General features: G+C 48.9%; 5 protein-coding genes across 5 annotated transcripts in view; 4 read left to right on the plus strand and 1 right to left on the minus strand.

Annotated features, from left to right (window-relative positions):
* Nucleotides 1-54, plus strand: part of Pmar_PMAR024849 (hypothetical protein) — a gene marked incomplete at both ends in the record, with an annotated part of 205 nt that extends 151 nt beyond the window's left edge. The window contains one exon of the mRNA XM_002772119.1: nt 1-54. Coding sequence (XP_002772165.1) covers nt 1-54 — 54 coding nt within the window.
* Nucleotides 55-1,117: 1,063 nt separating this feature from the next.
* Pmar_PMAR024850 (conserved hypothetical protein) lies at nt 1,118-2,529 on the plus strand. Its single transcript, XM_002772120.1, has 7 exons — nt 1,118-1,257; nt 1,558-1,723; nt 1,779-1,871; nt 1,920-2,029; nt 2,217-2,277; nt 2,330-2,401; nt 2,456-2,529. Exons 1-7 carry the CDS (start codon nt 1,133-1,135, stop codon nt 2,501-2,503), a joined length of 675 nt encoding a protein of 224 aa, XP_002772166.1. The 5' UTR covers nt 1,118-1,132; the 3' UTR covers nt 2,504-2,529.
* Nucleotides 2,530-3,450: 921 nt separating this feature from the next.
* Pmar_PMAR024851 (hypothetical protein) lies at nt 3,451-6,716 on the minus strand (the record flags this gene model as incomplete). Its single annotated transcript, XM_002772121.1, has 18 exons — nt 3,451-3,569; nt 3,617-3,811; nt 3,857-4,006; nt 4,058-4,210; nt 4,266-4,392; nt 4,439-4,552; nt 4,602-4,662; nt 4,706-4,815; nt 4,859-4,977; nt 5,025-5,150; nt 5,199-5,302; nt 5,386-5,572; nt 5,619-5,684; nt 5,732-5,837; nt 5,885-6,113; nt 6,161-6,247; nt 6,324-6,539; nt 6,596-6,716. 18 exons carry the CDS (start codon nt 6,714-6,716, stop codon nt 3,483-3,485), a joined length of 2,358 nt encoding a protein of 785 aa, XP_002772167.1. The 3' UTR covers nt 3,451-3,482.
* A 2,611-nt stretch (nt 6,717-9,327) lies between these two features.
* On the plus strand, nt 9,328-10,284 carry Pmar_PMAR024852 (MORN repeat protein, putative; the record flags this gene model as incomplete). Its single annotated transcript, XM_002772122.1, has 5 exons — nt 9,328-9,398; nt 9,444-9,554; nt 9,828-9,985; nt 10,036-10,159; nt 10,242-10,284. 5 exons carry the CDS (start codon nt 9,328-9,330, stop codon nt 10,282-10,284), a joined length of 507 nt encoding a protein of 168 aa, XP_002772168.1.
* A 106-nt stretch (nt 10,285-10,390) lies between these two features.
* Nucleotides 10,391-11,940, plus strand: part of Pmar_PMAR024853 (membrane associated RING finger, putative) — a gene marked incomplete at both ends in the record, with an annotated part of 3,352 nt that continues 1,802 nt past the window's right edge. The window contains 5 exons of the mRNA XM_002772123.1: nt 10,391-10,802; nt 10,904-10,997; nt 11,051-11,171; nt 11,258-11,337; nt 11,404-11,789. Of these exons, the coding sequence (XP_002772169.1) occupies nt 10,391-10,802; nt 10,904-10,997; nt 11,051-11,171; nt 11,258-11,337; nt 11,404-11,789 (1,093 nt within the window). The remainder of the gene's footprint in view (nt 10,803-10,903; nt 10,998-11,050; nt 11,172-11,257; nt 11,338-11,403; nt 11,790-11,940) is intronic.

Genomic DNA, 11,940 nt, shown 5'->3' on the forward strand with positions numbered 1-11,940 from the left:
TAGTTTTCAGGATGGTGCTGATTGTGTGCTGGCCACGTTTGGCGACATCAAGCGGTCTGTGGATGGCTCATTTAGGGACTTGGTTCTAGAGTCCACAGATGCAGTGCAAGCCTCGGCAGGCTTGAGGGCGGTGTCCCACACGGGTCACCATGGTCATCATGGTCATCCTCATCATCATCATCAGCACACTTCCAGTAGCAGCAGCAGTGGTTTGATGAGGTCTACAACGGGCCCGCCTGTGATGGGAGGGGAGAGTGGCCCCACTCTGATGGAAGGAGGAGACGGCAGTACGGGTGAGCATGCCGCAAGGACGGCAGCAGATGGTGTACGCGTTCCCTTCTCAGGATCCCAACCGCGATCTGGCACTCCTCAGAGGATGCCTAGATAGTAGTGATGATGAATATTCGATATGCATTTATAATATTTGGGATAGTGCTACCGCTCCATCATCATCATTGGCGAGGATGATGGTGGTGGCATTGATGACAATGCTTGGGATCTGACGAAGCCCTTGTGTACCATAACTTCTCCATATCATCATCTTGGGGACGTCGTGGCATCACTCGCAAGACCCTCGCGGGCAGACTACAATGAGTAAAATAGAATTGATAACCATTGAAAGTGTTTTCTATAGTGGAGGAGTTGGGTTGCATGCCAAGGAGGGGGTGGAGAACAGCATTTGGTGTTGACTGTTGCATCGGACGAGTATAATGTCCTTCAACTGTTCTAACATCTCGAGGTGTCCTACGATATGTTAGAAGTGCAGGCCTTAGGGGTTGATTGGTAGGGCCGACGATGAGGAGTAGAGATGCTGTGAATGAGGAATGCGTATGTCGATTACCAATGCTAGTGGAGCTTTATACTACTAATATGGCAGAGGCTCGGTAGAATAGGTATATGCGAAGTTCCAAGGTCTTATCCAGTACTACTGAATCTAATCATCAGCTGCGCACTGTTGTACTTCCAAAGTCCCCTCAGCAGCAGCTCAGCTCAAGCGGTGCAGTGAGCGAAGGAGATGCCAAGCCGTCGGGGGAAGACCCTCCACCTGCTAACGTACACTACTGATAATGATGTTCTACCGTTGGAGTTGGGTTCTCCAGCCTAGCATTGCGCAAGTAGTTTTCACCCCAAGATGCTACGTAATGGCGGTGGCCACACAGCGGGCCCTACTACCTCCTCGTCATCATCCTATGCAGCTCGGGGAGAGGCATGCTTCCAGAGAATGGATAAATGCAATGCTGAAGTGCTGGCACTACTGTAGGTTTGGTTGCATCACCCGAGGGAAGTATTATTCACTGTGTTCACTCACTTCGACGTTGTTCCGCGTGAGCAAAGTTTACAAGCTTACCCCCACAAGGGGACGTCGGGAATGATAGGTTTCGGCCGACATCGTCTGGTCAAGTATGGGCAATCACATGCTAATTGTATATGCGAAGTTCTAGATCGACTCTGATAAATCTCGGGGAATATTCTTTCACGTTTGCATGCCAAACTGCCACACACTATATATCACAGACTGTGATATAGTGCGTGTCAGTTTGATAATCACATTGTCAGGTATGGTGCCACAGTGAGGCAGTTGTTGGTGGATTTTGAAGGCGACTTTGATAAGGTTAACAAGGAGCTGTACAGGATGGGTACCGATATCGGCGCTAGGCTGGTGGATGAGTTCCTCATCAAGAGTAGAGCACCTCCTTGTCAGGACTTCAGAGACGCGTGTGAGGTGATGCTTATGGATATGCTCTCACCGGGAATCGAACTTGCGCCCTATCCCTCAGGTTATGAGCAAAGTTGCATTGAAGATGTATCTTGGGGTAACCGGAGACTGTGTCGATTGGGACAACAGTACAGAAGGCAGGAAGTGCCGTTTGGTAACATCACTGCTTCGCTCCGCTAATGTCAACATATGCCTTCCATAGGTGCTCCCAGTGAACCCACTGAATGACTTTGTAGAGCTGCCAATGGAGCTGAGGCGCCCGGCATCAACAACAGCAGCAGCAGGAGGCACTGACCACCCTGGGCCTATCTTGTGAGTGCTGGGCCTTCCTCATCTCCATGGCATTCTCGTTAGACTAGTGGCAAATGCGACGCTCAGTTATAAACCATGAAATTACTCTACTTTTAACTGATGTAATTGGGTGTATAGAGTACGAGTCAGATAGACATTCTTAAGCAGGCAGAAGGCATTGAAGCTGCAAACCCACTCTGCGTTTTAGGTACTACAGCAACATACTGTGTGGTGTCATAGCTGGTGCGATGGAGCAACTTAGGATAAACGTAGCGATGAAAATAATTGGTTGAAAGATCGAAGGACGCTGATAATTATCAGGTTGCTGTCCAGTTCGAGAGTGACGTTTTACTCGGGGACGAGATATCGGTGATCAGTCTTGAACTTCTGGAGGTAAAGAGGGAGATGCCGAGGCTGGGAATCGAACCCACGACTATTTTCGTTCAGATTATCACCGATGATATCCACGAAGACTCTGATAGTGACGCTGAGTAGACAGAGAAAAGCATTCCTTCTCTATATCGTTTCTATGTTGTTGTGTGTTGGATTAGTAATGGGAAGATTCTGTGACGCAATTGGTTTCTACTGTGAACTCCGCCCACTGCGTATTCCCTCACCACTCAAGCCTCGGCAATCTGGCAGGTTCAGTGAATGCCCCCCGGGTAGAGTTGCCGGAGATCATGCTGTGCTATCGAGTTTCTCATTCATTGCTGGTCTCTGCCGAAGTGCCGGCTGACCTACGACATGATATCGTTAGTGTGCGATGAGTACATTATGTCCTCAGAGCATCACATTGTTAGCCAGGATGGTCGAAAACTCCTAGGTATCATGTTTCCGAATAAGAAAACAAAATCAGTGTCCAAGCGCCTCCATAAAACACCTCTTACAATAGTCAGTATCTCTTAACAGTGGTTGAATGAGAAGTCAATCTCACAAGGGTTCATATATGGAGCGTGATAAGTGGGGGTATACATTACATACATCATAATCGGATCTCACAGATGGCCAACATCTAATGATGCGATGTCAGGATGGGAACGATTATAAACGGAGATCTGATAACTAACAATGACCATTATCCCAAACCATTCGCATTCCTTCGATGCTTGCGAAGTGAACATACTAGAAATAAATGTCCACGAAGAGCAAGAACAGAATATGGCGATAGTAGTGACGTCACTCGGAATACATAGAGCCGTTGAACAGAGCATGCACGGGGAATTATGCACCGACCTGGTGTTAGTATAGACGAACTTTGTAGGTAATGATACATATCCCCGATGCCGTAGCACAATCGGGGAGATAACACTTTATTATTGTCTCAAGCTTCGTATCAAGGAGTTCTCGTTTTTGTTCCCCCTACTCAACTGTGGATTTCGCGGGATGGCAAACCCAACCCAGTGCTGTGTAACTGCCGAACTCAGAAACTCTGTTGATAAGCTCACAAGAAACTAGGAAGACACCGGTAACGAAGTCAATCCATTTGGATATCCTCAACTGCCGAATCACTCGATGATGATGATGATGCCCCTCTGCCTCGTCGTGCTTCGTTACCAGCTGCCTACACACGGCGACGATTCCACACAAAGGAGACAACTTACGAGTCACCTCTTCTAGAAGGATCCGTTGTATTAGTGGATCTTCATCATCATCAATCTCGAGATTCCCTCGATCTCCCAAGTCGTTGACCATCCCATTCTCCTCTTCCTCCTCTCCTTGGTCCACAGGCTGAGGTTCCCCTCCTAGACCCAACCTTTCGGTGATCCGATCTAGAGCTCCTCGAATGCCAGCCGTGATGTTTATCTGAGAACGAGTTATAACAACTGAGTGACAGCATGATATTCCTACCGGTTCGGCTTCAGTGCCAGTGTAATCCACACGTGACCAAGGCATGAGGCTCTGGAGAAATGCGACAACAGGATTCGACTCTAGGGATACATTAGCTCGACTGGCATCTCCTCCATTACGACGGAGATCAGTGCCGTAAGTCTTGAACAACTGAGGGAAATTCAAACATCCATTAGTGTTGAAGAATCTCAGCATCCTAACCTCATTGTCGGCTTCAAAGAGAGCCCTTGGGAGCATCGGAGAATTGACGGTGAACTCCGACTTGGAAATGTCAGAATACCTTCCGACTAGATCAGGCAGAGTGCTCGTAGACCATCGCCTTCTAACAAGCTCCAGGTCTGGACTCAGCTCAACCTGCCAAGAGTACACTATCTTGCAATCTTGCATTTCCTCAACGCTAATGTGGTACCAGCCGTTGACACGCAGAGAAGAGCCACTCCTGCAACTGTTCGGGTTTCCATAATTGCCACGCTTTCTCGGCATAAGCTTCCGCCATAAGGAGGTGGATCGAGCCGAATTTTGCATGCATGAAGTATCTGCACACGAGAGACTCACAGTTGTTCACACTGTTACATGACGCACGTTCGAGCATCCGAGAACGGGGGGTTCCTAAACAAATCTTCCCAAGGTTTATGCCCCGGGCCTGATAGAGGACTTGACATCGCTATCAACAGTGTTCGCACAGTATACGGGAACCTGACGGTATGCAGGAAGTCAACGCCGTGAGTGTAACGAAGCCTCTCACAGGAGTATGGCTTTCATGAGCGCCACCGAAGCATCTAATGCCGAGTCGCCAGTCGGAGCATCTGAGAGATAAGTTATCACACAGAATAGACTTGAGCCCCTCACCAGTGATGATGAGTGTTTTCCGCAAGTCCTCGGCCGTGACCCGTGGTATAGCGGCTGAAGCCTCCTCGGCAGTCGGTAACTGTTGATATCGCGCCAACGCTTCCGAGAACCTACGCCGACACATGAAACTAAATAAGGTTGATAACTACTCACGCGAAGTTTGGCATTGCGAGATCGAGAGCTGAGTATTGGACTTCCTCAGGAGCTGCAGGTGGCAATGACGCGTAGGACGCTACGAAACGGTGAAGCCAATCGTATTCGTGGCTGCGGATCTGAAAACGAGGAGGATGGCAGTTGGGATCAGGAACAGGAAGGCTACAGCATAAGTATCAACGTGCATGAGGGCATGAACTCTATCCTTCTCGTCATCCATTAGCAGTAGTAGTTTGAAAATCTCCAAAGCTGTACGAGTGCAGCCTTGACCAGCCAGTAGCAAACCGTGAACCTACAATGGAGTCCTCCTGAAGGCGTGATCTCGGGAAGGGAGGCTCACCAACAGAGTCCTTAATGCGAGGATTGTGAAACAGTAGTAAGGGTCCTCCTTGGACAGCCGCAGTGAGGCTACTAATCCCACTTCTTCGTTACCGGTAGGATGCTCTGAAATTCGGGACGATCAGAATAGTCACAGCGCGACTCTCCCCTGTCCAAAGGCTAAATGTGTGTTATTCATCCGTCCTTACTTCCCTTAGCATGTCGCTTCTTGCCGCTGCTATTTTTCTTCTGATTCTTGTGCCCAGTATTAGACTCCATGAAAGGATCGAATAGGGGATGAGTGCTGCATTGTAGAACATACAGCCCTCGCCGCAGGAGCTGCCCGGCACGCTCGAACTCCCGATGCTCCCGGTAAAGGTCCGTGATAGCTAGTATCTGATGATCGGCCTCGATGAACAGCGATTGGACGCAGGAGTGGTACTGAATGAAGATGGAAAGGGTTCTTCTGGAGAAAGTATATGAGAGAATCCACGTCCGAGGAGGCGACCTGAATGGGAAAAACGTAGTCGCCAGGGATCGAACCAGGGATCTTACAATTTCGCAGTAGGTGTCCATAGACTTCAAATAAGAGTTGCTCGGCTCTAGATAGAACTGAGCTCTATCCTCTCCACTGGATGTACTGCTCCCTGACGGAGAGTATCTACAGTGATCATTCGAAAGGTCCCCGGTTCGATCCTAGCATGGTACACTTTCATCATCAGCGTCGCATCCTTCACTGCAGCTGGGCTCGGCCACATCTCCTCCTCCTGGTTCATAGGCCAACCATGCAACAGCCACGACTTCTTCTTTAAGTTCGCACTGGATCGAGCAGCTGTCGCCACCCCCATTCCCCGGGGGTTCATGATCCGATTATGCGAGTGAGTAGCAGTGTTCTCAGCTCGAACTCCCAAGTTGTAAGCCTCAGAACCGAAAATGCCTGAAGAGGTCCCGGGTTCGAACCCCGCGAGCCGCATCTCGACTCACGCTTGATCTCAGTCTGTGGATTTAGATTGCCACGAGCAATCCTCAGCAATGGCTCAGATGAAGCTGCTGTCGTCGATGCAGGCGAATCTGAAATATAGACTGATCTCGGTTGCGAATAACAGTCAGAATAAAGTGCACGCGCTGGGAATCGAACCCGGGTTACTCTTCTTCTCGTCAGCCTTCGAAGCTTTACTGCTTTTGCCTCGCTGCTGTGGAGGAGTGCTCTTCTTCTTCTGGGTATGCTTCTGCGGCGTCTTGCTCTTCTCTGCCACCACCACCGCCGGCGCTGCCGGAATCGTTTCCTCCTCTTCGTCACTCGAAGAGGTATACTCATCATCATCGTCATCACTATCTAGTGCTGCTGCGAAGACGTTCTTATCTGAAATCATTCAAGGTGCTCTGATGAACCGACTCGATCGTCATCATCATAGTTACACCGCTTGGGAGATTCCTCGACCGTCAGCTCTCCTTCCCCCTCAGCGAGAGCAGGGACTGATCCTTCGAAGTCTCCTTCCTCCGCCAGACGGAGTTGCTTGTTAATCTGTCGTCTACTCATAACACAATTGCTAACCTTTTCCATGGTCCCGACCACCACAACGCAACGATCGTGCAATTTTAAATCAATTGTGAAGATAATCATGAATACCAGAAAGCAGTCTTCGGTTATCACTAGAGCGCGAGGTTATCACTATATCGTCCTAAAGGCCGCTAGTAGAGCTTCTCGGACTGCCTTCAAACAGGAACGGCAGCTCGCTATCTCCAATATGCTATCGACTACTACTACTGCTGCTACTGCTTTCCGAATGAGAAAGGGCTACTCGGGCGGCAAAGAGCTCCTTCACTATTTCAAGTAGTGAAAATTATATGACAACGAACCGACTTCGCCTTCGAGATCAATTGTTTTCCACAGCGATGCTACTGGGTCCCTTCCTCTCGAAAGAGTAGAAGGAAAAAGAAGAGACACACGCAAACTGGAAAGAGGCCGAATACAAAGCATCTCGAAGCCTCGAGTAGAATACTCGCATTCTCATCAACAACTTGAATACAACATCAACAACATCCGGAAATGCAATGATCATTAGTAATCATCTCATGAATGGATCATGGTGAGTTCCGTCGAAGTTGGGCCTCAACTGTATCTTGCACACTCAACCCCAAGATTCCACCTTCCCTTCCTCCTCTACGAACCCAAACACGCGCGCCAGGTAGACCTTGCTCGAGTCTGCGTGTCAGAGGGTTCCGTCACCACGCCACGAAATTATTACCGAAATTTCCCAAATAAACATTTAAATTCCTGGTCGATGAAAACGAGGTAAACTATGATTTCTTCAAGTATCGCTTCGCTGTCCTCATCGTTTCTTTTATTTTCCCATACAGAAAGCCCCTGACTGTCCTACGAGAGAACTCAGCGAGTGCAGAGCTGGAGTTGCAAAATATCTTAGGTCCAGCTCGGTAAGATACAGAACAGGTCCCCACTACCACTACCCCTCGCTCCCTCTCCACGCCCGACCTTGCTAAGCTAGCTGTCCGCAAAATTAACCGCTGATCAACTCTTCATTTTAAACCGTCTTCATACTTTTCAAGGAACCACCATCTTTGACCATCTACAATGCAGCTATTACACAATCTCAACACCAACCTCAATAGGCGAGCTCATGTATCACACATTGCTCCCTCGGCAGTTATGCAAGGACTATGCTACTCCTCTACTCATATCATTACAATGACCCACTCCTCCGTTATTCCCTGTCTAGATCGACTATCTTCTATCTCCATCACAGCCCCCGACACACTTCGAATCATCTGACATCCTACTTCCACGCCACTCCATAACAAGATCACCATTCCGCCGTTCAACTGAATGCTCTGCTCACACGCTATCATACCTACAATTTCCATGCTCAACTTTGGATGCTTTCTAAGCTCGACCGACGCCACCATGACCTCTGAGCTGTCGAGATAGCAATATTAAGACCATCTTGATTTCGATTGTCGAATGAAAGATATCCCCCGATGAGAACCTCTCCACACGACATGTCGTTGTGACAAAAAAGGCTGCTGACTGGCATACTACTCAAGATTGATTCGCAAGAGAGGTCGAGCAACGCACGTGACGGTTGGAATGACCAACATCGCGAATTGGTGGGAATGAACTCAAATTTTGTTTTGACAGTTTTGATGATCCATAATTGGAGTTGAATCGGAAGTCTCGTGATGCATCACCGAAAAGGCTGACCTCGATCCTCACAGAATTCAAGAGAGATTCTAGTCAACTCAGAGAGATGACGTTACGAGATATATGGGCCAAAAAGACCTCTACGCATCTAACCAGAATCGAACCAGATACCTCGCCCTTGACGACCGTCAACCTTAACCACTACACCACATTACTCGTCTCCGTGCCGATATATTTTTTATAGCTTCCTCCTTCCTTTTCTTTTCTTCCGCCGCATCAGCTCCCTCCGCTGCCAATCGTTTGGTCTTGACCTACAGAAATTTTTCGAATGGTCCCACCGATAAGAAGCAATACTGGGGTGGAAGGACCAGAGTCTCCCATCACAAGTACATGACGTAGCACTAGCATCCACGTAATATACCAATTGAGTGCTGCCAGTGCTAACACCTGAAGACAGAAGATTTCTAGTCGACCTCGTCGGATACGACAATGATAGAAATATGGTGATAGGAAGAGCGAAAACTGGCCAAGGGCTACGCAAGGTGTTAGAGATCATCAAGGCGACGTCGACGGAGGCAATTACGATAGTAATTACATTACTGAGCATGTAAAGAAGTCAACTAAAAAGACCTGTCATAATACAGTGCCGCTGTGAGCCTTATATATTATGCACGGTCTATATTAATGCGAGGCGAGATGAGGGATGAGTCAAAGTTTCAACGGGCTTTTTAGGTGATCACTGCAGGAACACTCCTGTGGGGTCGGAATTTTCAGTTTAATTCAGAGTGGAAATCCCACTGTACATGTTGCAGCGACGCATCCGTCCATTGCTGAGTGTGTTGCCCGAGCATTAGCGACCGAGATTGGTTGAAGGACGATCTGTCACATTTTCGGGCGAGCGCGATACTGTCGCACTGGTTGTGATTCGCTAAACCGCGGCGACCATGCCAATTTCGCTTCAGAGTTGGTATCAGTTTAGTGACCACCAGACATGTCCGAAGGTTCAGTCAAGAACGGATGGATGGAAGGCCGAGGGAAGTACACCTTCCCAGACGGCACGGTGTAATACTGCACCTACTCTGCGCGGTGTGCCAGGGTCGATATTAGATATTCTGGCACCTTCCTCAATGGTGAATTCCATGGGGAGGGACGTCTTACCTTTCCTCACGGTGGTGCCTTCATTGGACAGTGGCAGAAGGGCATTGCTGTAGATGGCGAGTAAGGCGTAGAGGTTCACCTTGGAGATGCCGTGCTTCGCTGTATATGGAGTAGAGTAGTACTAGAAAGTGCTAGGGCTGTAGGGAAGACGATAGCTACAGTCGCTGTTAAGGTTCTTGAAGAAAATTGGCTTTTTTCTCAACTCATTTTTAGCTCGGAGGAACGTCTCCGGTTTTCGCTGCGAATTTCACATGATGGTCTCGAAATCCGCACTGTAGTTGATACACTGCCCTGATTCCGCCCTGCTTTGTATCTTGTATGATTCGACCTCAGATACGTTTTTAAAGATGGGCTTGTATTCAAGGATGAGGACTGGGGTTATCTTTGCAGCGGAGATCGAAGATTTCATAACGAGATAGTCAATGGCTTGCGGCCTGCGGGTGCATCTTTGATAACCAACGATCCCAAAGGGCCACCAGATATGCCAGAAGGTGATCACTATGGGAGTGTCGCTGGTCTGTTCGCATCTCCTCTTCCCTAGGGTGCTACGATGTCGGCGATGGCTATTTCGACCCGGTGAGGGCCGTGACATTGAGCTATGACGGAACGAAGGTCATTGGGACACCTGGGGAGGAGGAGATAAAATGGATTACGGAAAATGCCATGTAATGGTGGTAGGCGTGTTCCGAACTCCACTTTGGCTTTTCAATAACGAATACGATCCGCATAGATTGATTAACTCTTTAGGGTGAGATTCGCTGAGGATGAGGTCAGGCATGAGGATGTGTAGTATAATATCACCACGTTGAAGTCCTTACCCTGTTGTCACTATAACTGTAATGTATCGCGTTGAATGATCGGTCCAATCATGGGAATAGCAGGGATACTTTTTCACTATGGATGCATTACCATTGACTCAAGCAAGGTCTGTATCGGATGCATCAGACATCCCTACAGTTGAAGACACGGCCAGCGTCGTCACCAATGCTGCGGTGGAGACCGACAGTATAGCCAGTGTAAGGGACAGTAGTGTATCATCCGAAATGGAGGAGCATGATGCGGACCATCTGGGAGTTGACGGAGTATCTTCTCTCGATTCGACCGCGAAACCGACGGAGAGCGGCGAACTGGATAAACCTGTTGAAAAAGAAAGCAGCGAGCGTAACCGGAGTGAATCATCGGATGTGGCAATGTGCCGCATATGCGGACAAGGGGTCGAGGAGGGACCTCTCTACCATCCATGTCGGTGTTCGGGTAGCATAGCCTACGTACATGAACAGTGTCTCAGGAGATGGCTAGCAATGCGACGTACTATGGGGTATATATTTAGGCCTTTTTCTACGTGGATTGTAGTCGTTGTGGTCATCTAGAGACGCCCTATCTGCGATTGTTCTTAACCTCTCTGGCAGGTACGGGACGGACTGATGATGATAATGATGGCACATTCATTTTGGAGGATCAGCGTTGCGAGCTATGTGGACATAAGTTCTCCTTCCGAGTGGTGTAATAAGATGGGGTCGATCTTGCGACCTTTGGATTACGCTGGTTATGTGCAGGTACGCTCCCAATGCGCCACATCGTCTGCCTATGAAGTATCTCTTCACCGAGACTTGGAAGTTGATATTTTCTATTGTCAAGAAGTGCCTTCGTCCTCTCTATGCGTTTACAATATGGCTGGTAATATCGGGCTGGCCGACTCGTCTCTCGCATCATTACGTACTCCGTCATCGGATGTAATTTCATGGCGCAGTGACGCATTTCAGGTACTACTGCCGTTGGTGTCGATGACCGTACTGGTAGACGTTTTTGGTGTTATCGATGGCTTTCCGGATCGTCTTCAAATGTAATTTCGTGGCGCGTGACGGACTTCGTGGGCCGGCTTGTGAATGAGCCTCTACCATATCATCAGATACGGCTTCGTCCTTGGCCCGAGCTCGTCCAGTGACAGTCGAGTACCTTGGTTAGCCTTGGTGTTCAGAAGGCCGATGTTGGGGGTGTTGTGCGGAGGGATAGTCGTTTCTATATGCGGTTTTGGACTGCTGCAATTGTGGCTGCATACGCGGATAGCAGCCGTCCCAATGGTGGTGCCTACGGAGCCCGGCGATGAGCGCCCCAGGGTCATAGAGAGGAGGAGGAGGAGACCAGCAACACCGACAGGAGGAGCAGGAGAGAATGCTCACGAGGTTGAGGTGGATAACAACGATGATGAAGATCATCATGACGTTGGTACGGCTACTACGACAGTAGATGGCAGCGGCACTGCTGAGGAAGCGGAGATTGAAGTCAGGCTTGAGAGTAGGGACTAGGGGGGGGGGAGGTTGGTAGTAGAGTAGTGTGGACCATTCTTCCACTTCTTAGACCTAATCGGTTTGGAAGGCAGCTTGGGACCATCGATTTCAACGTGGTTTGTGATGCTCTACGCCAATTACTATAGCCATGCTCGCTC

Source organism: Perkinsus marinus (assembly GCF_000006405.1).
Source record: "Perkinsus marinus ATCC 50983 genomic scaffold scf_1104296962086, whole genome shotgun sequence".
Classification (NCBI taxonomy): Eukaryota; Perkinsozoa; order Perkinsida; family Perkinsidae; genus Perkinsus; species Perkinsus marinus.

Excerpts from the sequence above, each read along its gene's own strand:
- Pmar_PMAR024850 (XM_002772120.1), top strand. The coding sequence starts at position 1,133 with ATGCTACGTAATGGCGGTGGCCACACAGCGGGCCCTACTACCTCCTCG. Across the intron at positions 2,278-2,329 it reads TGGAGCAACTTAGGATAAAC|GTTGCTGTCCAGTTCGAGAG; the intron begins GTAGCGATGAAA and ends GATAATTATCAG. Across the intron at positions 2,402-2,455 it reads TCAGTCTTGAACTTCTGGAG|ATTATCACCGATGATATCCA; the intron begins GTAAAGAGGGAG and ends ATTTTCGTTCAG.